General features: G+C 42.7%; 1 protein-coding gene across 3 annotated transcripts in view; it reads left to right on the top strand.

Moving 5' to 3' along the window:
• Positions 1–23,471, top strand: part of ABCA1 (ATP binding cassette subfamily A member 1) — a 122,258-nt gene that overhangs the window by 93,870 nt on the left and 4,917 nt on the right. For all 3 annotated transcript variants that reach the window (XM_033122557.1, XM_033122555.1, XM_033122556.1), the window contains exons 29-47: positions 769–893; positions 2,148–2,246; positions 4,776–4,965; positions 5,962–6,056; positions 7,312–7,344; positions 8,374–8,479; positions 9,166–9,240; positions 9,749–9,918; positions 11,278–11,455; positions 13,381–13,496; positions 13,604–13,748; positions 15,446–15,569; positions 16,606–16,735; positions 17,005–17,125; positions 17,933–17,995; positions 18,623–18,729; positions 21,236–21,377; positions 21,717–21,851; positions 22,830–22,933. In XM_033122557.1, the coding sequence (XP_032978448.1) occupies positions 769–893; positions 2,148–2,246; positions 4,776–4,965; positions 5,962–6,056; positions 7,312–7,344; positions 8,374–8,479; positions 9,166–9,240; positions 9,749–9,918; positions 11,278–11,455; positions 13,381–13,496; positions 13,604–13,748; positions 15,446–15,569; positions 16,606–16,735; positions 17,005–17,125; positions 17,933–17,995; positions 18,623–18,729; positions 21,236–21,377; positions 21,717–21,851; positions 22,830–22,933 (2,258 nt within the window). The remainder of the gene's footprint in view (positions 1–768; positions 894–2,147; positions 2,247–4,775; positions 4,966–5,961; positions 6,057–7,311; positions 7,345–8,373; positions 8,480–9,165; positions 9,241–9,748; positions 9,919–11,277; positions 11,456–13,380; positions 13,497–13,603; positions 13,749–15,445; positions 15,570–16,605; positions 16,736–17,004; positions 17,126–17,932; positions 17,996–18,622; positions 18,730–21,235; positions 21,378–21,716; positions 21,852–22,829; positions 22,934–23,471) is intronic.

Raw genomic sequence — 23,471 nt, 5'->3', positions numbered from 1 at the left:
AGAGGTAGCATTTGAATCTTTACATATTTGTTTAAGGATACATTTCTCAGGAATAAATGGAAGGAGCTTAGAGTTTACTTATGAAGTACGTGCACGTCAGAGAAGGTATGAGTGTCAAGTTTGAGGTGGCTTACTTAATAAGGACTTAGATAATTACGCTTTTTGAGGTCATGGGGAAGACAATGGCTGCTGTTCCCTTTCAATGGAGACATTGCTATAGAGTGTTTTTTTAAATCACAGTATGGATCTGAATGGATCATCTAGTCTCAGCCTGCAGATTACAAATGAGAAAACTGAGGCCAGTGGGGAAGTGACTTCACATGGATATACTTGTAGAGAGAGAACCAACTTCAGGTCTTCTCGCTCCTAGTCCAGGGCTTGTTCTCAGCTTTCCTCTGAGCTGAGCTGGGCTCATGGCCCAGTGTGGTCTTTCTCCGGTTTCCGGGGGAAGAGGGCAGGAACCAATGTTCTGAGTCATCCTGCATGTGATCATGGCTTATTCCGCGAAGTGCTGTTTGATACCTCTGCCAGGTGGTCGTATGCTCTGGCCGTGGGCTGCCAGCTTCCAGAAATGCCCTGGAGGGAAGAGGTTTAGTTTTCAGGCTGCTGCTTTGAACCTCCCCATGGTGCCTTGGTTGGGTTCAGCTCTGGGCCCTGTACTCCTCTCTAGCATGCTGGCTGGGCCGGGAGGCAGGCTGGACTCACCGGGACTTGTCCCGTGGCCACCTTTCTAACACATGTCCTTCCCCCTTCAACCCCTGGTTATAGATTGTCCTGCCAGCTGTGTTTGTCTGCATTGCCTTGGTGTTCAGCTTGATCGTGCCCCCTTTTGGCAAGTACCCCAGCCTGGAACTGCAGCCCTGGATGTACAACGAACAGTACACATTTGTCAGGTATGTGTTTGCTCTCGACACCCAAGGAGAGAGGAGAGCTTGGGCAAACCAAGGGTGTTTGCTGTGCCAAGGGCCAGCGGGAGGTAGACTTAAGAATCACACCGTGGAATGGATTTTCCCAGCTGTGGCTGAAGCCCTGACACAAACCACTAATATATGCAAAGAGCAGCCGTGAACAGAACCTGAAGGGATAGGCCAGTCTTCTGTTGCCTCATTTGAACTCCTTTCCTTTTCATACTGCTGTTGTCAGAAACAGGCGTATGTGCCTCACATAACATACACTGCCCTTGCAAACAAATCTGTGATCAAGCTATAACATATGTAGATTTCCATAGCTATGTTGTAATTTTGTAGTTCAACAGGGGGCCTCCAGACACTGTCAATGCATTTCACCTCCAGCTTCTTGTTTTCTGCAAAGTACAATTCATGTATTTATTATCTAGTCTTTTAAGTTGTAGATGTTAGCTGCTGTTTGTTCTTTAGACAAAAATGCCCGCTACTCTATAACAATCCAGCGCTTCAAACAAAAGGACAAAGGAATTTCTCTGTCTCATTACACAAGAGTTTTCTTCAGTGCTGTAGTGTTTGCAGACCTTTAGAGCGGGGAAGTGTTTCAGTGATGTAAAAGAAAAGCTTAAAAAAACAAATGAATCGATTTCTTTTTCTCTAACCCCCACCTTTCCTTCCTTTTTAGTGCAGGTTTACGTTATTCCTTCCTTTCCCAGCTGCTGACACCATATTGCCCAGGGCTGTGGGACGTGGGCTTGTTTTGTGTTTATAGCTGAGGCCATTTTTGTTTGTGTTTTCTAGTTTTCCATGCAAACACTCAGCCAGTAAAATCTGCCTGCCCTCTCCTAGGATATCCTGGTTGTCTATGCCTAATGGATGATCACGAAAGTGTCTTTGAAATTGATTCTTAATGAATTCATTTACCTCATGTTAAAATATATATGTCAGTGTGTTTAAGTGTGTGTACGGATACATGTGCACACACGCAACGCACACCTCCGTACATATAACTTGTTTTTTTATACAAGCTCCACTTTGGAGTGCTACATGTGACTATACTCGCAAAATATATGGCCAGAGAGTCTGAGATCTTTGGGGGTGGGTTCTGTTTTATTCATTTCTGTTTCAAGAGCTTGGGACACAGGAAGTACTTAATAAAGTGTTTATTTGAAAAAAAAACTTTTCCTCCTTGAAATGTATGGTTTGAATGCATTGCTGAGCTGGCTGCCTGTGCTGTACCCACAGCAATGACGCGCCCGAGGACATGAGCACCCAGGAGCTCCTGAATGCCCTCACCAAAGACCCTGGCTTCGGGACCCGATGTATGGAAGGAAACCCCATCCCGTGAGTGCCGCTATGACACCCTCCACACCGGCTTCTTGTGCTTGTCGCCTGCTTTGGCCTCTCATGCGCTGTATTTATTAGTTGTATGCCACGCTGTGACTACCACCATTTGCCCTTTGAGCCATTTTTTGTTTTATATTTCAAAAGCTGATGTAGTAATCTAATTAGACCGTCTAGGAAGAAACATACCAGACTAGGAGAGCCGTCTGACATCCTGCAAAGCGAATCACTACAGACGTTTGTTTACTGCTTTAGGAATTAATATTTAATTTAAATGGCACTTTAGACTTACTGATCTTTCTTTCCCTTCTTTCCTTTCCCCTCAACTCCCATGCCGAAGTGCTGAGATTGGCTGCCAGTATATATAATTTGAAGCTAAGGCTTCTTCACTTTAACAACCTGAATAGATGATGTCATTTTTATAAAAATAGACAGTTTCTTCTTTTAGAGTTGCATGTTTTTATGGTATTCTCCTTCAAAATCCTTTTTTAAAAAAGGGGGCGGTGTATAATACATTCAGTTAAATACCCATAGACTGAGTGGGTCTGCGGGGAATGTATATCCCGAGATCTCTGTGAGTAAAGGCAATAAAGAGAGGTGAGGCGCTTCTGAGAGAGCCCAGTGATGGATAAGTTTCCAGGCTCAGGTAGAACTCGCCGCTGAGGTCGTTAACCACAAACTGAGGAGTTAGTGGCGAGGGTGGGAAGGTGTAGAAAGATTGGAGAAGGGCTAACTTACATTCCAGGTTTTAAAGGGGAGATACCGACCCTGCCAGAATCACAGAATAGTGAGCCTCCTAACCTGTGTATGCGAGGTTTTAGAGCAGATTTCTAAATGGGTAGCTGTTATGTACTTGTTGTCTCTCATTAATTCCATACTTACTGACCATTTGTTAGTACTTAATACTTAGAATGGGAGGTCAATCCAAGCCAATGTCAGCTCCTAGGAACGTGATGACTAAGGTGGAGAAGGACAAAGAGACCTCCTATCTGGGTTTCACAAGACTTGATGAGATTCCACCACACTTTTGACGAGATTCCACTTGAAAGTTTGGTGGGCGAGATAGAAGAACCCGATGAGATGGTAGTAGAGTTAGATGGACTCATCACAGGCCAGCTGAACACTGTGCATTCATAGATTGATGCCACCCGAGGAAGGATGTGTAGGAGCCAGGTCTGGGTTGAGATCTTGCCTACAGAGACAAAAAAGGCAGGGCCCCCGACATCAGAGGGCTCCCCACCTGGAGGCCAAGTCCCACTGAATGTGTGTGGGGGGGCGGCCTCATGGAGGGATCCCACTCTGGAAACTTTCAGGTGTTTCCAAAAAAAAAAAAAAAAAGTGAAAATAACTGAGGAACTGTGGGAAGTGTGACTGGGCCACTTTCTCGCAGCATTTAAAACTTTGTCTCAGCCAGTCATTTTGTGACAGTTTTAGAATGTGAGCTTCAGGAGGGCACCGTGTCTTAATTTGAAGTTTCCATTTCGTTGGGACACTTTGCTGCAAGCATGTTATAAAGACGGTGACTCTGCTTTAAATTGTAGAATTTTTGGAGCTGGAAAGGATGGTGGAAATGACTTGTTGAAATACGACTTATTGAAACAAGCAATTCCATACTTTTATTTTTCTCGTGGACAACATAAGCCCTGAGAGGGCACGTGACTCGATGACCCCACAATAATTCAGAGCTCACATCAGGCATAAAGGCCTGTCTTCTGTCACCTGAATGCTTGCAAGCAACCTAGCTCTTCATGGACCAAGCACTCTCACCCCGCCACTCACTCCCAAACTTCTATTGTTTTAAAACATAAAGTGAATCCTCAAATTCTGCACCAGATCATCAGCACTTGAGCATAAAGTTGAGACTCCTTCCCAGGCCTGTGTCATCTTCCTCCCTGCTTCTCTTCCTCCTGGCTCATCACGTTCCAGCCACCCTGCCTTCTGTTGTTCCTGAACCAGAAAACACAGGGCCGTTGCATCTGTGCTTTCTCTTGGCTTCTGCCTGTAATGTTCTTCCACCCTCAAATCTCTGCCTGGCTTGTGTCTCTTACTGTTTTTGTTTTGGCTAAAGTATATCACTTCTTTAAGTGGCATCTTTCTTTTTACTTGGCTTCATTTTTGGCCATTAAGGTTCTGCTGTTGAATTGATATCTAACTCTTTCATGGGAACACAAACTCCATGAAGGCAGGGACTTTGTTTTGTTCACCCAAGACTGTCCAATATGCAGAACAGTGTCTGGCACATAGTAGATGCTCATTGAATGTTTTTTTTAGAGGCCACATGGGTGAGTAATCGAGTGCTGGTGGATTGGATTGACTGGAGTTCGGTATAAGCACTGGGGGCCTTTTGAGTTCCATTGTCCTTATCTGCAAAATGAGTTTGCAGCTTCAAGTCGATGGGAGGATCAAATAATCAAGTGGTGAGGGAGGTATAATGCATGTCTGCAGTTGTTATTGATCCTGGACTCCTGAGGCAGCAGGAAGGGCCAGGCCCTATCAGGTGATCCTAACTTTGATGTCCTCCCTTTGCAGAGACATGCCTTGCTCAGTGGGGGAGAAGGACTGGACCACCGCCCCAGTTCCCCAGATCATCACGGACCTCTTCCAGAAGGGGAACTGGACGATGGAGAACCCCTCACCCTCCTGCCAGTGTAGCAGCGATAAAATCAAGAAGATGCTACCCGTGTGTCCCGCGGGGGCAGGGGGGCTGCCTCCTCCACAGGTGAGTCCCTCTCAGGTGTAGCAGCAGATGGGGTGCAGGGTGGGCTAGGGAAGAAGGAATGGATGACATCATGTCAGGAGGGTCTCTTTCGTCTTGATTTTAATTCTTGTCGTAGGAAAAAGCATGTGTTTTGGGTGGGTGGGGATGCTTGAACCACGTCGTTCCTATGTCTGAGGGAGCTTAGCCTGTTTCTCTGTTTTGAAAAGTCAGCCTAAGTTACTTATTTGTTTGAGTTAAAACCAGAACACAAATCTCTGGGACAATAGGATATGGAAGACACACAGTGGCCTCTCCCAGAGTGGTGGTGTCACAGGACAGGCTGTGACTGGCCCAGCTTTACCCTTGGCTGGTGACCTTGGACAGGCCAGTCTCAGTCCCTGGGCCTCAGGGACTCATCTTTGAGTTAGGGAGGCTGGTCCATAAAACTTCTGTGGGCTTTAACAAGGCTGACATTCTCTGAGACTGAGTATGGAAAGCGGTTCTGAGCCATTTTTCCTGAAAACAATTTCAGGAAGAGGCTTGCTTGTGATAGCCCTCGGCGGCTTTATCAGCATCCTGGTTGCAGGGTGAGAACAAGCAACGTTAAATGGATGTGAGAACTTAAAGAAATTCTGGTTACCGCTCTTTAAAATAATAGCCAATGTATTCTTCCTTATAACACCAGCGAACAAAAGAATTCACTCGGCATAGTGAATGATGCTGAAATCTAGAAATCTTTTGCGACCATGAAGAATCACATTTTACAGTCTCTTGTTTAATTGTTCAAAATAATTTCCCGGGGAACATCGTGGCTTGGCATAAGTGTATGGCCAGAGCCGAGGGTGGGATAGACCCGGCTTCGGTGGTTGGCTGATGGCAGTGCCTGGACCCTTGGGCAGGATCTGGTCACACTGTGGTACATGTTTGAGGGACATGTGTCAGTGTAGTCCTTCATTTACTTTGTGTCCCAATTCTGGTTCATAAAGACACATGTGCTTGGTTTTTCTGTGATAATAGAGAAAACAGAACACTGCGGACATCCTTCAGAACCTGACGGGAAGAAATATTTCGGATTATCTGGTGAAGACATATGTGCAGATCATAGCCAAAAGGTCATTATTTACTGAATTTGGGCCTTGCTTTATCATTACTGTTCAGAGGAATTAGAGATCTAAAAATAGTAGGTTGAGTAGTGGGGGAAACGTTAAATGTTGGCCTGCTGTTGTCTTTTGGAAGTTCAGGATATCCTTTCAAAGTAGACAAAATGAGAAATATTATGAACATTCAGTTGTCAGCTTCAAGATTGAGCCTGCCTGGTTCCAAAATGCAAATATATCTGGATTCAAATTCTGATTCTTCTGCTTACTAACTGTTTGACCAGGATTATTCAGTTATCTTTAGTTCGTATATAATGGGATAATAATGTTGCTCTTATGAGTTTGTTTTGAGGATTAAATGAAATGATACATATATGTATGTATGGAATTATATATGTATATTACACACACACACACACACACACACACACACACACACGGTGCCAGAAAAATGTATACACATTTTAAGAAAGGAAAAAACTATTAAAATTGTGATACTCACCATATACCGATAATAAAAGATGCATACAAGTCACGTCTGACTTCTGCTATTACAAGAGGTGCTCAAAGTGGTTACCATCAGCGTCCAGATACTTCTGATTATGGCGAACTACTGCTTGAGCAACACCGACCAAAGTGTCCACTTGTATACATTCTTTTGGTACCCCCGGTATATGGTACCTCTTGTGGATGTGATGCGTGGTAATATATGGTGTTATGGAGAGAGCCCTGAGCCAACTCAGGAGCCTGCCTTGGCTGTGGGATCTTCCCGGGGCATCACAGCATAATGTTGAATACTTAGCTAATGCTCAGGAAATGTTTGTTCTGGTTTCCTTCCCATGAACTTGGCTAGTTGTGCCTCTCAGGAGGTCTCAGTGACTTTAAATGACAAGGGTATGTTTGAATGACAGTTACTGTGAGTTTCCAAGAAAGAGGCATAACCTCTCCATATGTTGTCCCTAAGCTGATGTATTACTTTGAATTGAAAAAGTTTCTAGTTTGGTCCCATCTTTGTCTATAAGGTGGTTTTTGAATTAGTTTAATGCAAGGGCATGCGTTTCATATAAATAGGATTTTAAGGAGGGGAGAAGAAATGGCGAGCTGATTGGGGCTGCTTTTCATTGGCACAACCCTACACCACCAGCCTCGTCCTAGGATTGTTTCTGTTCCTTTGTTGTGTCCTCTGGTAGATATTTACGCCTTTTGAATCATTAGGAATAGGATCACTGTTTCTTTGAACTGATTTTTGGTTTGTCTTTGGCTTCTGCAGCTTAAAGAACAAGATCTGGGTGAATGAGTTTAGGTAAGTGGACCTCTTTCTGTGTTTTACTTTTCCTTGACTCCCATAGCAGGATGATTTTGATGCAGGTGTCTTGGGTCCCAGGAAGTAGTTTAGCGATTGTTTTGCCGTTAGTATTTCTGCTCAGTGACCAGCTGCCACTTAAGAGGCCTTTGAAAATTTGGCCTCCTGATTTCCTTGAGGAGACTCAGAAGTTTCCTGTGGGTCTCCAGTGAGACGCATAAGAGAAATCACTGTGTTGTTAGGGGAATACCTATGCTAGTCACATGTTGTCTTGAATCAGATCCCCAGGAGTCCTAGGGACTCCAGGAGAATTTTTCAGGCCTTTGGAATAGGACCAAGAGGGTCTTGGATGAAATAAGAGGCATCAATATCATCTATTTTCACTGTATTGTAACCCATTTATCCCTCTGTGATTTGGAGGAACAGGTGTGATCAGGGAAGAAAAGAAGGAAGAATACTTGGAGCCAATTCATACCTTATGAAAAATAAGATACCTCTATGGCTGCCTGAAAACTTGGCTCTTTGGCACTGCTTCCACTTTTCTTCTTTGCCTTTTCCCTGAGGGCCAGGACCCATAGAAGTCTAAACAGAGCAGAAAGGGACCCCTATAGTTGTCCTCATGCTAAGGGCCTGTCTCTAAGCCCTCCCTCGCCTCTTTGGTCAGTGTGCCTCACCACTCGTCCTGACTCCCATCTGCTTGCCTTGGAGACCCAAGTTCAAGCCTGAGCCACCAAAGTCTGAGGAGCACCTGTGAGATGACTGACTATTGTTTCCTCAATATCTCAGATGTCTAACTCTGTTCATACTCAGGCCCAAGTCCTTCCTATTTGGCAGGAACCATAAGAGTAGAGAGATTGCCAGATTCCATTAGAGAAGCCAAGTTGTAACTTTCTCTGCGTCTCACTTTGGTCCTACTTTGACTAAGCAATTCATCCACACGAGGCATGTACACACACTCAAGTGGTGTCTGCCACCGAGTGACATTGTACACTACACTGTCTGTGTTTTAACGTTAGGCTGTTCTTTTAGGTATGGAGGGTTTTCCCTGGGGGCCAGTAATTCTCAAGCACTTCCTCCAAGTCAAGAAGTTAATGATGCCATCAAGCAAATGAAGAAACACTTGAATGTGGCCAAGGTATCGTATCTATTCCAAGATGTGCGAGAAAATGGGCCCCTGAGTTATTGGTACATGGGAGAGTTGGCCGGTAAATCCGATCACCTAGCAGCTTATCGTTTAAGACTTTTGAGTACAAAGTCATCACTGGCATTTAGTGATCAAATATACTTTTCTAAAACAGCCACTGGTTAAACAGGAAATAAATCATTTTCTTTAAGTTGACAGCAGGCTTTAGGACCCAAACAGCATTCACTTCATTTCTCTGTGCCTGAACTTTCCCATTTTCTAGTGAGAATTGAGGGGGTCAGATGTGATAGACTGTAGGATCACAGATGGCAGTGATACTCCCTCCTAGAGTCTGCAGCTCTGCTTTTGTGGCACAGACCCCGTAAGTCTGACATATCAGCACGATGGGTGTAGTCTTGTGTCTTAGGATGACACCAGGGGAATATTTTGAAGAATATTCACCACCCCACCCAGTTATAGCAAGACATCAGTATCTTAGGACTTTGAGTCACAGGGTTTCCCCGTGATTCCTTCAAGACTTGTGGCTTATAGCAACATTGATGCTTTAGATTCCTGGTCATTTGTGTCTCAGGAGCGAGTTCTTCAGTGGCTTGAAATTTCATTGTCATGAGCAGGCTAGTTATGGTACGTTTTGCAAATGAACCATCCCAACTGAGGCAGATTTCTGTTGTTCACAGGACAGTTCCGCAGACCGATTTCTCAGCAGCTTGGGAAGGTTCATGACAGGACTGGACACGAAAAATAACGTCAAGGTAAAGCCCTTTTGTTCCAATAGCTTCTTGATGAACAATAATCCTTATGTTCTCTGAAGTACTTTTCAGCTCGTGACAACATTGACAGGGGTAGTCATGATAGAAAAGAACAGTCTAGTAATTTTACCAGTGAGGCCGTACAATATACAATGACTAAGAGAATTTGCTTTGCCTCTGGACTCACCAGGTGAACCACTGTGACCTTGACCAAATTACTTAGCCTCAGTTTCCTAATCTGTAAAATGGAGACAGTAATCCTGGCTCAAAGCTGTGGTGAGGATTAAACAAGTTAAAGACAGAAGGTAGTGAACACAGGGCCTGGTTGTACGGCCAGTGTGTAGTATACCCTGGCTGCTGTTATCACTTTGCCATGTTCTGCGACCATTGTGTTTTGTCTTGGCACGTGACTGGAATTTCTGAAGTTTACGTGCGTGTTCTGTGTATGTGCACCCACCTCCTGGAGCAGGGTTTGGGAGCATTACCTTGCATCTGGTATGTTTTATTTCAGGTGTGGTTCAACAACAAGGGGTGGCATGCCATCAGCTCTTTCTTGAATGTCATCAACAATGCCATTCTCCGGGCCAACCTGCAGAAGGGAGCGAACCCCAGCCAGTATGGGATTACTGCTTTCAATCACCCCCTGAATCTCACCAAGCAACAGCTCTCGGAAGTGGCTCTGTAAGTGCAGCTGTGTCTGAATGGATCAGGTGGGGGGAGGAGAGGGTGTTTGGGATAGTGGTGGAGCAGGGGAAGGAACTATGAAGCTGGTTAAAGAGCAACAGCTACATTGTGGTATGTCTGTGTGGGTCCAGTCTCTGGGCAGAAAATGATCAGTTTATGATTGGATGGCAGGGATTAAAGTGCAGAAGATAAATGACTCTTACATGTGAAAATCGTTACACTTAGTAAACTCTAATAGAAAGTAAGTTAAATTGTTAATAAAATCCTAAAAATATTTTAAGTCACCATCATCAACACAATGTTTAATAAAAAAAATCAGTTTGATACCACAGTTTGTTAATTTGGTGAAATATGCTATCAGCTTGTGTGTTTTAATTCCTGAACTGTGTGTGCGTGTGTGTCTCTCTGTCTATGTGTGTGAAATTAAAGCTGGTATTGAAATAGGTAAAGCGTATAGCCTTTGGCATCATGGAGATCTGGATTTGAATCTGGTTTCTAAACTTTCTAGATGTGTGGTGTTAAATGAGGCAATTCATGTAACTTGCCATGTCCAGCACTGGGCATGTAGTTGATACTCAACACATGTTGGGTCCCATTTCTGTATATGGGACATGGCACAGTTATTATTTGTGCGTATCTTGTATAAAATACCAATATATGAATCTCTATACTTAGCTTATATAATATATATATGTAAATATATAATATATATTGTAAGTATATAATATATAATATACATAAATATATATAAATATATGATCTATATTATAAGTATATAATATATAATATATAAATATATAATATATATAAAATATATATAATTTATATTATACCCTGTTTAATGGGCTTATAAGTCTGTTCTTCTTATAAGAATCTAATAGAATTTTTGTATGTGTTAGATTGATATGCCACATGCTGTTGTTTTCAAATTTATTAACAGCCAGAAATGAACTTACTTGAATGGCTTCACACTAATATTTCTGCTTAATTTAGTTTTCAAGCTACTCTAGTCCTTTGTGGGTGAAAATTTACAATTTATTGCTCTTACAACGTCAAAACAGTGAAACAAAGTGAATGCCATAGGCCACTCTCAGACTTTCTTTAATAGCTTCATTTTGGCAGTGAACTTTTTTTAACCTGCAGGGAATCAGTTTTGCAGTTGAATCGTCAGGTTTTGGGGGTTGTTTTGTTTTGTATTGACTTGAAAATAATCACCTTTAACCCTGAAAAAAACATATTTAGTGAACACGTTATTTTTCCCTGTGTCGTGCTTCAGATATTTGTGTGTATCCTCCTGGTTGAGCCTTCAGTGGCCTCAGTGGCCCCTCGTATCCTCACTGCCTTTGTTTTTTCCAGGATGACCACCTCAGTGGACGTGCTTGTGTCCATCTGTGTCATCTTTGCGATGTCCTTCGTCCCAGCCAGCTTTGTCGTGTTCCTGATCCAGGAGCGGGTCAGCAAAGCGAAGCACCTCCAGTTCATCAGTGGAGTGAAGCCCGTCATCTACTGGCTCTCCAACTTCGTGTGGGATATGGTAAGGACGCCCGTCTGCTGCTGCTGTGCGCGCCTCTGTCGGAGAGACGGATTGCATGAAAGAGCCCCCATCACCAGGAAGTGTTCTACCGAGTCTATAGAGGGATGGAAAAGGAAGGGGCAGAGGCAGTTGTACGCACACTTTCATGTCGCCAAATATGATAGTAAGTACAGGGCTGATCTAACCCCAAGAGAGAAAATCTGTTCACAGTGACTGCAGTTACCACCACCACCACCACCACCACCTGATTTCCTAAGTGAAAACTTTTCAAAGAAACATTGAGGTGGAAGACTGTTAGTCAAAACTCTAGTGCCTCTAACTTGTCTGATAGATTTTAACCTCCCGAGTCAGGGTATTCTTTGTCTTAGTACGAATCCATTTGTCATTTGAAAACTCTGCGCATTTTACCAGAAGCTTATCCATCTCTTGCAAATATGTCTTCTTGTCACCTATAGTATATTACTTCTGTTTAGACCAAATACAGGACTTCAAAGAATTCCGAAGTTCCATTTTTGTAAAGTGAAGTTGAACTGTATCTCCCTAAGAATTCCATTAATTGTAAGCCACACAGAACAAATTGCGTTCTTCTCCCACTGGACAGCCCCTCAGAGATTTGAAGATAGCTTTCATTTAACCTAAGCCTTCCCCAGATGAGACGCTACATGAGAACACACTTTGTGCACTGTCCACGTGTGAGTGATGATGATGTCCGTGCTGATTAAAGCAAGCCTCTCTGACTTGTCACTCTTCTGATCTGATTGCCTTGCTGTGGCCAGGTTCCATAGTGTCAGTGTCACTTTGGAAAAAGCAAAACCCAGCATGAGCCTTCTGTTCAGGCTGTGGTCTGAATGGTTACACGTCTAGAGGGAGTTGATTTTTATCCCCTACTTCTATTACTCAGCCCAAGGGCATTGCATTTTGGAAGTAGCACTGTCTTGTTGGCAACTTGGTGGTGAACTGAAATCTCTATTTGACAGGTATTGTTAAATGGGGTCTTTTTCATTCTATACTAATGCAGTTGACTTTTTTGAACCTAAACTTTATATTTATGTTTGTTAAACTGCATTCTGTGTAATGTCCATTTGCTTTTTATCTTGATCCAGTATTTGCTTTATTCAGTAAACCCATACTGAGTGCTCACTATGTGTCTGACTCTGCCAAGCAGAGGAGATTCAGAGATGAAATAGCAGGTCCCTAACTCAGGAATGTCACTTATCTTCCTGTGTATTATCTGCCCTTCCTATGCTTTGGAGCCTCTGACATTTGCTATAATCACGTCTTCATCTAAGTTGTTGATAAACACCTTGAGTAGGGTGGGACTGAAGCAGAGCCCTGCAGCCTGAAGTTGCAAATTCTTCTAACAGCTGACAAATCCACATCCCTGCCTGTGCTTTGTTCTGCTAGCTATGAATTCTCATAACTATCTGGAGTTCAAGTCTTTATTTGTGCATTTTAATTCTTGATAACACTGTCAGGATAGACTTTGAAATTATTCTCAGTGTGATGAAACAATTCTGACGTTCATGTTATAAGCACTTACATTATAAGTAGATTGCATGTGAGATTGAATTTGGGCAGACTGTAGTATAGCATTAATGATGAAACAGACACAATCATCTTCAGGAAGAGTAATGGCTTATTTGTTGCCTGTGAAATTGAAATTACTCTGACTGGGAATCCATCGTTCATTAAGTTTACTTCACTGTTGGAAAGACAGAAAGGGCATGCAGTTTATAAAATCAGCCAAGGGTAAAAATGTCAAAATGTATTGTCCAGTATTCTGATTAATAGTTTATGTGGCTTCATTAATTCAGTCATTCTCCAATATGTTTATCTGCCCTTTCTTGTCTGATGAGGGTGAAGACTTGAGATGTGTTCTATCATTGACGGGAGGGGTGAACTTTATTTCCTTGTTTCACTTTTAGTGCAACTATGTGGTCCCTGCCACGCTGGTCGTTATCATCTTCATCTGCTTCCAGCAGAAGTCCTATGTGTCCTCCACCAACCTGCCTGTGCTAGCCCTCCTGCTTTTGCTGTATGGGTAAGGCACCTCTGGGTGGGGGATATCAGTGGGTAAGGCGTATGGTGCCCCATGTCAGAGGGAAGGCAGGGGACATCCAGTGGACATTTGTCTTTGTGCCCCACCAGGTGGTCCATCACACCTCTCATGTACCCAGCCTCCTTCGTGTTCAAGATCCCCAGCACCGCCTATGTGGTCCTCACCAGCGTGAACCTCTTCATCGGGATCAATGGCAGCGTGGCCACTTTTGTGCTGGAGCTGTTCACCAACAATGTGAGTTCTGCGAAAAATCACCTCCTACTGGGAGGAGCATCTCTGGGAGCCCGAGGACAGTGTTTAATCACCATCTTACTCCACTTGTCTGGGTTATTGCCACCGATGACCACTCTGTCCTTTTCCTCTCCCCCGTGGGTTTGCATGGCACCTTTCTTCCCTCCTTTTCCTCAGATTTCTCCGATCAAGCCTTTCAGTTTCCTTTGACAAGTTCTTTTACACTCCTTTGTGTTTGAGTGCTGCTTACCCAAATATATGGCCCTCTGCTATCTTTGCTTTCCACTTTAGATGCTATCTCTGGGTGACACCATTCATTCCAGAGGCTTTTGCCACCACGCCTCTCAGTGTCTTAGGTCGGTCTCTCTCAATTCTATGCCTTTGGCCCCGATTGTTCCCTGGAACTCCAGTCTCACATTCTCACTTGCCTAATGGAGAGCTCTGTTTAGGTAATTTACGGATGCCCCAGACTCAACATGTCCTAAACATCTTTCCTCTCAGAACTGGATGGCATTGCCTGGTCACCCAAGCTGGCAACGTTTGAGTCACCTTATGTGCTGTGCTTTTGTTTATTTCCCACATTTAACTGGCTACCTTGTCAGTTCTTCCAATTACAGGTCTCTTTAACAAGGGTCCCTGTCCTTTCTTGTGATTGCCTTTGTCCAGACACCTTAACTTAGCACGTAAGGCCTTTCAGAGGTGTACAACCCTTTCTGGCCAGTTCCCACCACACCTTTCCCCAAGGCACTGTAAGCTTCAGCTGAGTTGTCCTTCAAATCCGCCATGCTCCTGTAGGCCTGGCTTAAAATGCCCGTCCAGGGCGGCCAGATGGCTCAGTTGGTTAGAGCGCGAGCCCTTAACGAGATTGCCAGTTCAATTCCTGGATGGGATGGTGGGCTGCACTCCCTGCAACTAGGGTTGAGGGTGGCGACTGGACTTGGAGTTGGGCAGCACCCTCCACAGCAATGACTTGGAGCTGATGGGCTCTGGAGAGGCAAACTGTTCCCCAATATAATTTAAATTAAAAAAATAAAAGAAGAAAAAAAATGCCCTTCCTCTGTCACACTTACCCTTCAAGATTGAACTTGAATGTGAAGCTTTCCTTTCTTGCCCTGTGGGAGGTGCTCTCTCTTTTCCCTGTACCCCCAGAGCCCTCAGTTCATGCTGCCAGTGGAACATATCCAGTTGTGTAGTAATGTCCCGTTTCCATGTCTTTCTTCCTCCGAGTAGAGACTTATTTCTTATTAACCTTTACCTTACTTGTGCTCTAGCACAGTGCATCCAGAAACTTACTCAGTTGTTGGATATTTAGCCACTGGCTAACTTGATATATTCAAGAATTATTTAAGTTTCCACAAAATCCTAAAACTGAAATATTGACTCAGACATGAACAATTTGCTTTTAATATGCTAAGCAAATATTTTGTGATGGATTTGCTTCTGATTAAACATAACCATGTTTCTAAACTTTGCTTGTATTTCTCCATTACTCATAACATACTCTAAATTTTCTAAAGAGCAAAATTTTATTATGTTATATGTCATCAGCTATAGCTGCTGCTATTTTTGGTATCACAATTCAAAGGTTCACTTTGACCTCAGGGAATTAACTTTTTTCTTCTCTACCATACTTCAGCCTTAGATAAATTTTTAGCTTAAACTGCAAAGACATTCAGTCTCCCTCTGTCTTTTTTCTTTAGAAGCTGAATAACATCAATGATATCCTGAAGTCTGTGTTCCTGATCTTCCCACATTTTTGCCTTGGACGGGGGCTCATTGACATGGTGAAAAACCAGGCAATGGCTGATGCCTTGGAAAGGTTTGGTGAGTGACAGCAGTGGTTGCAGGATGTTTTAATAGAGATGGAGGTTTGCACAGGCCTTAGTACTCTGGCCTTTGTTTTGGAAAGAGACCAGTGACTGGGCACAGGACTTCCCTCTACTGATAGGGCTGGTGACAACACAGCTGGTGGTGGCTTGAGTCTTGTGACAGCACCGAGAAAAGTGAGAGGGCAATTTTGGAGATAAGGAAAATACTGGCTTTAGCTTGAACCCAGGGCCTAATGCCACCGGTTGGGTTTGTCAGAGTAATTGGAAAAGTCAAACCGCAGCTTTGAGAATTAGATACAGGCCACATTGTCAGAAGGAAAGATTTAAACTTTGGCTCTCTTAGGAAAATCACAGGTCTGCAGATGTGGCCGTAAATTATCTTTTATATCATTGATCAAAAGGTAATTTATTGCAGTTCTTTCTACCTTTATAGTCTTCAGAAGTATTTCTTCTGTGGCAACATTACTATATTCTTTATCCACTGGCTCATATAAGTTAGATGGGCCATGTTATTTAAGGGACATAGGACAGAAACTTTTTTTGTTCAACTTGAAGGTACAAAGGAGATAAAGGATTTAAGGATATTTACCTCAAACCAGGTGATTTAATTGGGTCTCTAGTTTACATTACATGCTTTTGAAAAGGACATCTTTTTAAAGTGCTCTCTAATCTTAGTGAAAGGTGTAATTTATTAAAATAGTGGCCCTAAAACTTATCCGGGATTGCTTGTCTTTTGACAAAGGATTTTTAACATCTCATTAAAAAGGAAATATTATATATCTTAGATGACAATACAGATCTTATACCTGTTGGCTCTGAAATTCTAGTTAGTACTGGGTCACAGTATGTTTCCCCAAAACCTTCCATTAAATCAGACTTGGAAAGTGGTCACTCCCGTACACTTTTTTCTTGTCATGGGCAATAACCGATGGTATTTCCAGGAAGAAAGGTGAATTTGAGCTTGAATTTGAGGAAGGGCTATGGTCTTTGGTGCCTCCATTCTGACTGGATCTCTACATTGTGTCTGCCAGGGGAGAATCGCTTCGTGTCACCACTCTCTTGGGACTTGGTGGGACGCAACCTCTTCGCCATGGCCGTGGAAGGGGTGCTGTTCTTCCTCATCACTGTTCTGATCCAGTACAGATTCTTCATCAGGCCCAGGTGAGCTTTTTCCCAGAACTGATGGAGCACCTGGTTGAGGGTCACAGAGGAGAAGCACATGGAAACAGTTGTCAGTAGTGTTTGGTTTGAACTGAAGTCAAAGCGGATAATCCAACTCTCTCCTAATGTGGGCATGCATCCCCAGGACCTAACACTGCTGGTTCTGGAAACTGTGGAGAATAGGTTTTATAGGATTGTTTAAGGAACTGGATCTTTCTCTTGAAAAACAGCTTGGAATGTTGATTTTTCTTAAATTTTTTTCCCCTAAGACCTGTAAATACAAAGCTTCCTCCCCTGAATGATGAGGATGAAGATGTGAGGCGGGAAAGACAGAGAATTCTTGATGGTGGAGGACAGAATGACATCTTGGAAATCAAGGACCTGACTAAGGTGAGGCAGTGAATCCAGGCCATAACAACTTGTCTTCAGTTTTTTCAGCTTTATATGTTGGAAACTAGCATTTTGCTGACTTGCTTAATAAAAAAGAGTTTCTATCCCAAAATGTGAATCTACCAAATTTCTGTCAATTTAATTTTATTTAAAATACACTGTGGGGACTTCCTAACGAAAGAAATCCTACTGAGAAAACTTTTGAAATGTGATTTCTCATTCTTGAGTATATTTGTTTTTCACACTCACATTTATGTATTATTTATTAAAATATACTAATATTGCCTATCTATTCAAAGCTATTGTAAGGAGACTGACTGGTTGATTTGAGTTTCATAGTTGAAAAGCTGGTAAATCTCCATTACTCAGGAGCAGGGTTGTTTCAGCCCACTCGAGGTGCCAGAATCCCAGCAGTTCACTTTTTTTTATAATATGTACAATATTTGCAATGTTTTGATTACAAATTTTTACCCTGTAGAATTTAATTTGTAAAATATCTATAGTATCTTTCTATATTAAGTAAATGAAAAATTATGTAGCCACATAAATGACCACTGGGGTTTTTAAAATGTTGATATTAGATTGAAAATGAAAAAGAAATTCACTGGTGTTTTGAGCTTCAGAGTCATTCAGAAGCTGGTTGCCACAGAGATATACCAAGGCTCTTAGCACATCTAATATGTGACTTAATCTTATCGATGAGTCCAATTTCATGGTGTGTTTGGGCTGTAATTTCTTCTTCCACAGCTGCCTGGGATAACTGTGAGTCACTGCGGCTCATGAATTTTTGCATTTTGTTCATTGCAGATCTATAGAAGGAAGAGGAAGCCAGCTGTTGACAGGATCTGTGTGGGCATTCCTCCTGGCGAGGTAAAGGCACTTGGGTCTCCATTGTATTTGTCCCTGTTAATTCAGACTGTCTCTCCCCCATCCAATAACAATGTCAGGAAGGGGTAGCAGTGGCTTTTAAAGGCTTCTCTGATTGTGTCTATGTGGAGCAATCAGTTGTTGAGAGAATGGGGACCCCATATGTCAAAAGAGAACGGTTTGGGTAAGCTTGGGCAGTTTAAGAAAAACATGCACATCCAACATGTGATTTTTGCGATGTGTTCAAGATGATGAAATTCAAATAGACTTTAAAAAATTGATTTTCTCTTTTCTCATTCGTGTTTGTGTTCTTTCATACCCTTTAGCCAGATTAGATAGTGAAATTTGACTAGTTGGCTTTCATTACTGGTTTTCACTCATTAACTTTGGCCTCAACTTGACAACTCAAATAGTATGACAAAATATGCCCACATTTAAAATGGTCCCATTATAAAATATCTGTTTAAGTGTCCATATGATTCCTTTAAGACCAAGAAAATTTTTGACTCTTCACCGATATTTGAAAATTATGCTGTATTCAAAACTAAGCTGAGGTGACTACTTAATAATGGCCATTTATATTCAGATTCTTCATAATTTGCTTATACAAATTTACCCAATCTTTTTCAGTGCTTTGGTCTCCTGGGGGTAAATGGGGCCGGGAAATCATCTACTTTCAAGATGTTAACTGGAGATACCACTGTTACCAGAGGAGATGCTTTCCTGAACAAAAACAGGTGAGAAAAGTGGTCTGTATTTTGCCCCAGAGAGTTTTTAAATTTTACTTAAATATATTGTGTTTATGATCATAACATAATATGCTATATAGAGTTTATAAAATTATTGAAATAAAGTGTACAGAAGAAATTCAAAATCATCCTAATCCCACTACCTAGAGATAGCCACTATTTACATTTCCTTTCAGTTTCATTCTGGTTTTTTCAAGTTTTATTCAAGTATAATTTACATACCATACAATTACTTCTATTAAGAGTACAGGGGCCAGCCTGGTGGCTCAGGTGATTGGAGCGCCATGCTCCTAACACTGAAGTCACCGTGTGCTGCTGCGGGCGACCGACTGCCTCAGCCGAGGGGACTACTAGACTGAGAAACAGTGGCTTGAACCGGAGTGGCGGGTGGCGGGCAGGGGCAGGGGTCGGGGGGAGAGAAAGGGGAAAGAAAAAAGTACAATTTATGATTTTTAGTAAATTTACAGAGCTGTACAACCCATCATCACAATCCAGTTTTTGGAACATTCCCGTCCCCCCAGATCTATTTTACATACACATGTAAATGCATTATAAAATTGAACCCCACTGTATTGGGATTTTTGAAATTAGTTTTTATTGTTAATGAGTATATTATGATTATTTCTCAGTGGGTTACACATTCTAAGATGTAGAATTTTACACTGCTGCATAAAATTCCCCTATGTACCTATACCAATAGTTTAATTAATTTCTTATTGTTGGACATTTATTAGTTTGTTTTCATTATGTAAATATGTCCTTGTACTCATCTTTGATGATTTCCTCAGGGAAAATTCCTCCAAGGTCAAAGGGGATGCACTTGCCAAATTGCCCTTTCTAAAGGCTGTACCAATTGAGGCCACCATCAGGCTATCATCTGAGAATGCACAGGTCACTAAGCCTTCTCACCATTAGAAGTACAGCTCTGCTTTAGAGACCTGTTAGGTCATGTTACTAAGAGAATGCACAGGTCACTAAGCCATCTCACCATTAGAAGAACAGCTCTGCTTTAGAGACCTGTTAGGTCATGCTACCCTTGAGGACTCGAAATATGTGGGGCTTCTCTAGGCGTTCGATTTGGAGATGGTACAAGGCAGTGCCTGTTGAACTTTTCTGACTGTGACCCATAGTAGCAAATACATTTCACTTCTAAACCCCGGAACTACATAAGACACAGGCGTGCAGATAACTTGCAAGTTCCGTAAAACAATACCTACTCTTCCTGCTTGTCATGCATGCATGCTGATATTTCTTATTCTACTCTATTACCATGTCATTAAAAAAAATACTGGTTGTGACCAAATAAATTTATTTCACAAGCCACTAATGGATGATGACTCACAACTGGAAAACAATGGATGGGGAGCTAGAAGCCGGTAAAACTGAAAAGAGCAAGGGACTCATTGTGCTTTAGGGTCTCCTTCTCTGTCTCTTACTAGTTTTCTCAGTAGCATGTAAAGGAGGTTAAAGAGAACAGAAATTCTAGAATAGCAGGCCTGAGGCTGCACCCCTGCTTCCCCAGGCTTGTTCCTAGCACCAGGCTTCTGGGGCATCATACAACAATGAAGGCAGTAAGTGGCTCAAACCATGGTCTGTGACAGTGACTGACTGTAAGAGCTGGCTCGCGCCGTAGAGCTTGAGAGCCAGGCAGTGGCCATGGGCATCTCGATTATAATTCCAGGAAAGGCTGGATCTGGGAGTACTGATTAGGTATGCAGAGAGGAATGAATACCGCTGAAAGGCCAAACTCAGGGCTGTCCAGAGGTGGCTGAGGTGCAGCCATCAGACTGGATGTGGACACTGAGCTTCTCCCACATCAGGGATTCTTAACCTGAGATTGGCTTCATTGTGCTTAAACGCCACCCCACCAATACATGTAAAATTGTGCCTATCGATATAGTTTGTCCTGTTACCAGATTCTCAGAGGGTCTGTGATTTTAAAAAACAACAACAAAATCCCTTAAAAACCAGGAGGGTGCCTTGTTTGGATATTTAGCAGGACCAAGGAGTTTGGAACATGCTGTGGCCAAGTCAATGTATGGGCAGCAGAGAGCAGAGGGAGATCACACCCAGAGATGCTGGGCCTTGATCTGGGTGGCCATGAAGGAGACTTTGGGGCAACAAGGTACTTGATACATATGACTGGACCACAGAATCAAGTCTAGGATGGAAGTTAGTGTTACGGCTCCAGGATTGTGTGACCGAGATCATTGGTAAAGATGGTGCTCCTCCTGGGATGGACTCGGGCATGCTAAAATGGGACTGAGCCTGCATATTGAGGTGTTGGGGAGCCAAGTGCAAGGACTGGGCAGGACAGTGACAGGAAGGGTCTCGCATCCTAGGGGCAGAAAGGCTGTTCCTTCAAGCTACAGCAAGAGTGCTCACTGGTATTTTTGTCATGTACGAGCACACATTATAGGAACACTCGGCAAGATTGTCTGCTCAGAGTACCTGTAAATGTCTAAACCCTGACACGTTTTGTATATCTTCACAGTATCTTATCCAGCATCCATGAAGTACATCAGAACATGGGCTATTGCCCTCAGTTTGATGCCATCACAGAGCTGCTGACTGGGAGAGAACACGTGGAGTTCTTCGCTCTCCTGAGAGGAGTCCCAGAGAAAGAAGTTGGCAAGGTACCGTGGGCACCTGACAGTATACCTTATGTCTCTGACTTGCACACAGACCACCGGCCTCAGGCTGTTCTTCTTCCTGGATGCAGCAGGATGAAAGCTGGCTCTTTGCACCGACTTTCAGGGTGGGAATCTGTGGCGGCGGTGGGGTGGGAGTGGTGTCCAGGCACATGCTGGAGGCAGGAGGTGCCGTTCTCCCTGCTTTTGGCTCCTCGGCACTTGCCAGATCACGATTATAGAATGTGGTTTTACTCGGTGAAAGAATTTTTGTAGGTAAGGGTAAGGAAGCATGATAAAATTACCAAACCAGATAAAAATAAAGGTGCTTTTTTATTACTCTAGGTTGGTGAGTGGGCCATTCGGAAGCTGGGCCTCGTGAAGTATGGAGAAAAATATGCTGGTAACTACAGTGGAGGCAACAGGCGCAAGCTGTCAACAGCCATGGCTTTGATTGGCGGGCCTCCTGTGGTGTTTCTGGTGAGTGTGATTGTAAATGGAAAACTATTCTGGCCTAAATGGAAAACACTTTTCCAAAGTCCTGTATGTGCAGGGATGCTGCGCGCCTGGCTGGCCCATGGCAAGCTCCCCTCTCCCGACCAGAAACAGCACAGCTGCCTTAGAGAACCTTAGAGGGAAGCTCCCTTGTCCCTCTCCTTGACACATGCTTGGGTGGCTCTGCCGTGCCCTCAGCTACTCCAAAAGAGAGATACTATAGGGACCTTGTTTCTCTGGTATGGAGAACCCTGACCAACGTGGCTGAGGCTGGGTGTGTGATTTGACCTTTCTCTGGAACATTCGTTCTGACCATCTGTGTTCATCCCTTGAAGATGGAGGGTGTGGACACAGCTTCAAGATCCCCAAGGTAGCAGCTGGGTCATAATCCTTCTGTATAGAGAGATGGAAACAGATTAGACTGGACAGTGGCCCTTGACTCCTCGTCTTCTGTGGAGAAGAAGCGCATGGAAATTATTACAGGAAAAAGCCTTGGGTTGAGGCTTTAATGTCATTCAGGCCATTTGGATCTGGGATTTGTTTCTCTAAGACTAGCAAGTACAATAAAACAGGCAAAGCTGGAGTGAGCTAGAAAAAAGCAGAGAAGGGATTTTACCCATACCTTATACTGACTTCAGTAGAGATTTCAGACAAAGAGAATTTTTAGCATACACTTTTCAGTCATGAAAAGATGATTAAAACTAAATGGCTTTTCCCCTTTGCTTTCTGTTATTTTGGAAACATTTAATTTCATTAAAAATTGAGTGGAGTTTCCTGCTCAGTGGGGCATTTATAAAAGTAAACTGGTTTTTCTCGTATGTAAGGTCTGGTTCTTTGGTCCATCATAAATAAATAGAATGTTAAGTTAAAATTCTAGCTAGTTCGAAGATGCTTCTGCATCTAAAAACAAATCTAGTTTTAATGTTTTTTTTCATCAAATAATAGGACTTATTCTAATTACAGGATGAACCGACCACAGGCATGGATCCTAAAGCTCGGCGGTTCTTGTGGAATTGTGCTCTAAGTATCGTCAAGGAAGGGAGATCAGTAGTGCTTACATCTCACAGGTCTGTGGTGAAGACTTGGCTTGGCTTTGATGTTGTGTAATTTTTAATTTCCCACTGATATGTATGATCACTGTAAAAATTAGAAAATACAGAAAAGCAACGAGAAAAACAATTGCCGGAATTGCATCACTTGGAGGTAACTATTACGTTGGTGCAAAAATAATTGCGGTTTAAAAGGTTAAAAATAATTGCAAAAGCCGCAGTTACTTTTGCACCAACCTAATATTACTGTCATTGGGCAATAATATATCTTTGCAGTTTTCTTAATGAAAATCTATGTGTGTGTCTGTGTGTGATTTATGAACAAAAATGCAAACTTCGTATATATACTGCTCTTTTTCACTCCACAATATATTGTGAACATTATTCCAAGTCAATCATTTCTTACAGCCATAGTATTCCATTAGTATGCCATTCCTAATTTAACTGTTCCCCTCTTTGTAGACTTTTGGATTGTTTCCAGCTTTTTTCACAATTATTAAGAGCACTGCAGTGAACAGTGTTATTCTTACATCTTTATGTATTTGTAATAGGATTC

Source organism: Rhinolophus ferrumequinum, chromosome 12, assembly GCF_004115265.2.
Source record: "Rhinolophus ferrumequinum isolate MPI-CBG mRhiFer1 chromosome 12, mRhiFer1_v1.p, whole genome shotgun sequence".
In the NCBI taxonomy this organism is placed as follows: domain Eukaryota; kingdom Metazoa; phylum Chordata; class Mammalia; order Chiroptera; family Rhinolophidae; genus Rhinolophus; species Rhinolophus ferrumequinum.
Note: the sequence above shows the minus strand (reverse complement) of the source record. Positions and strands in the feature narration are given on the sequence as shown.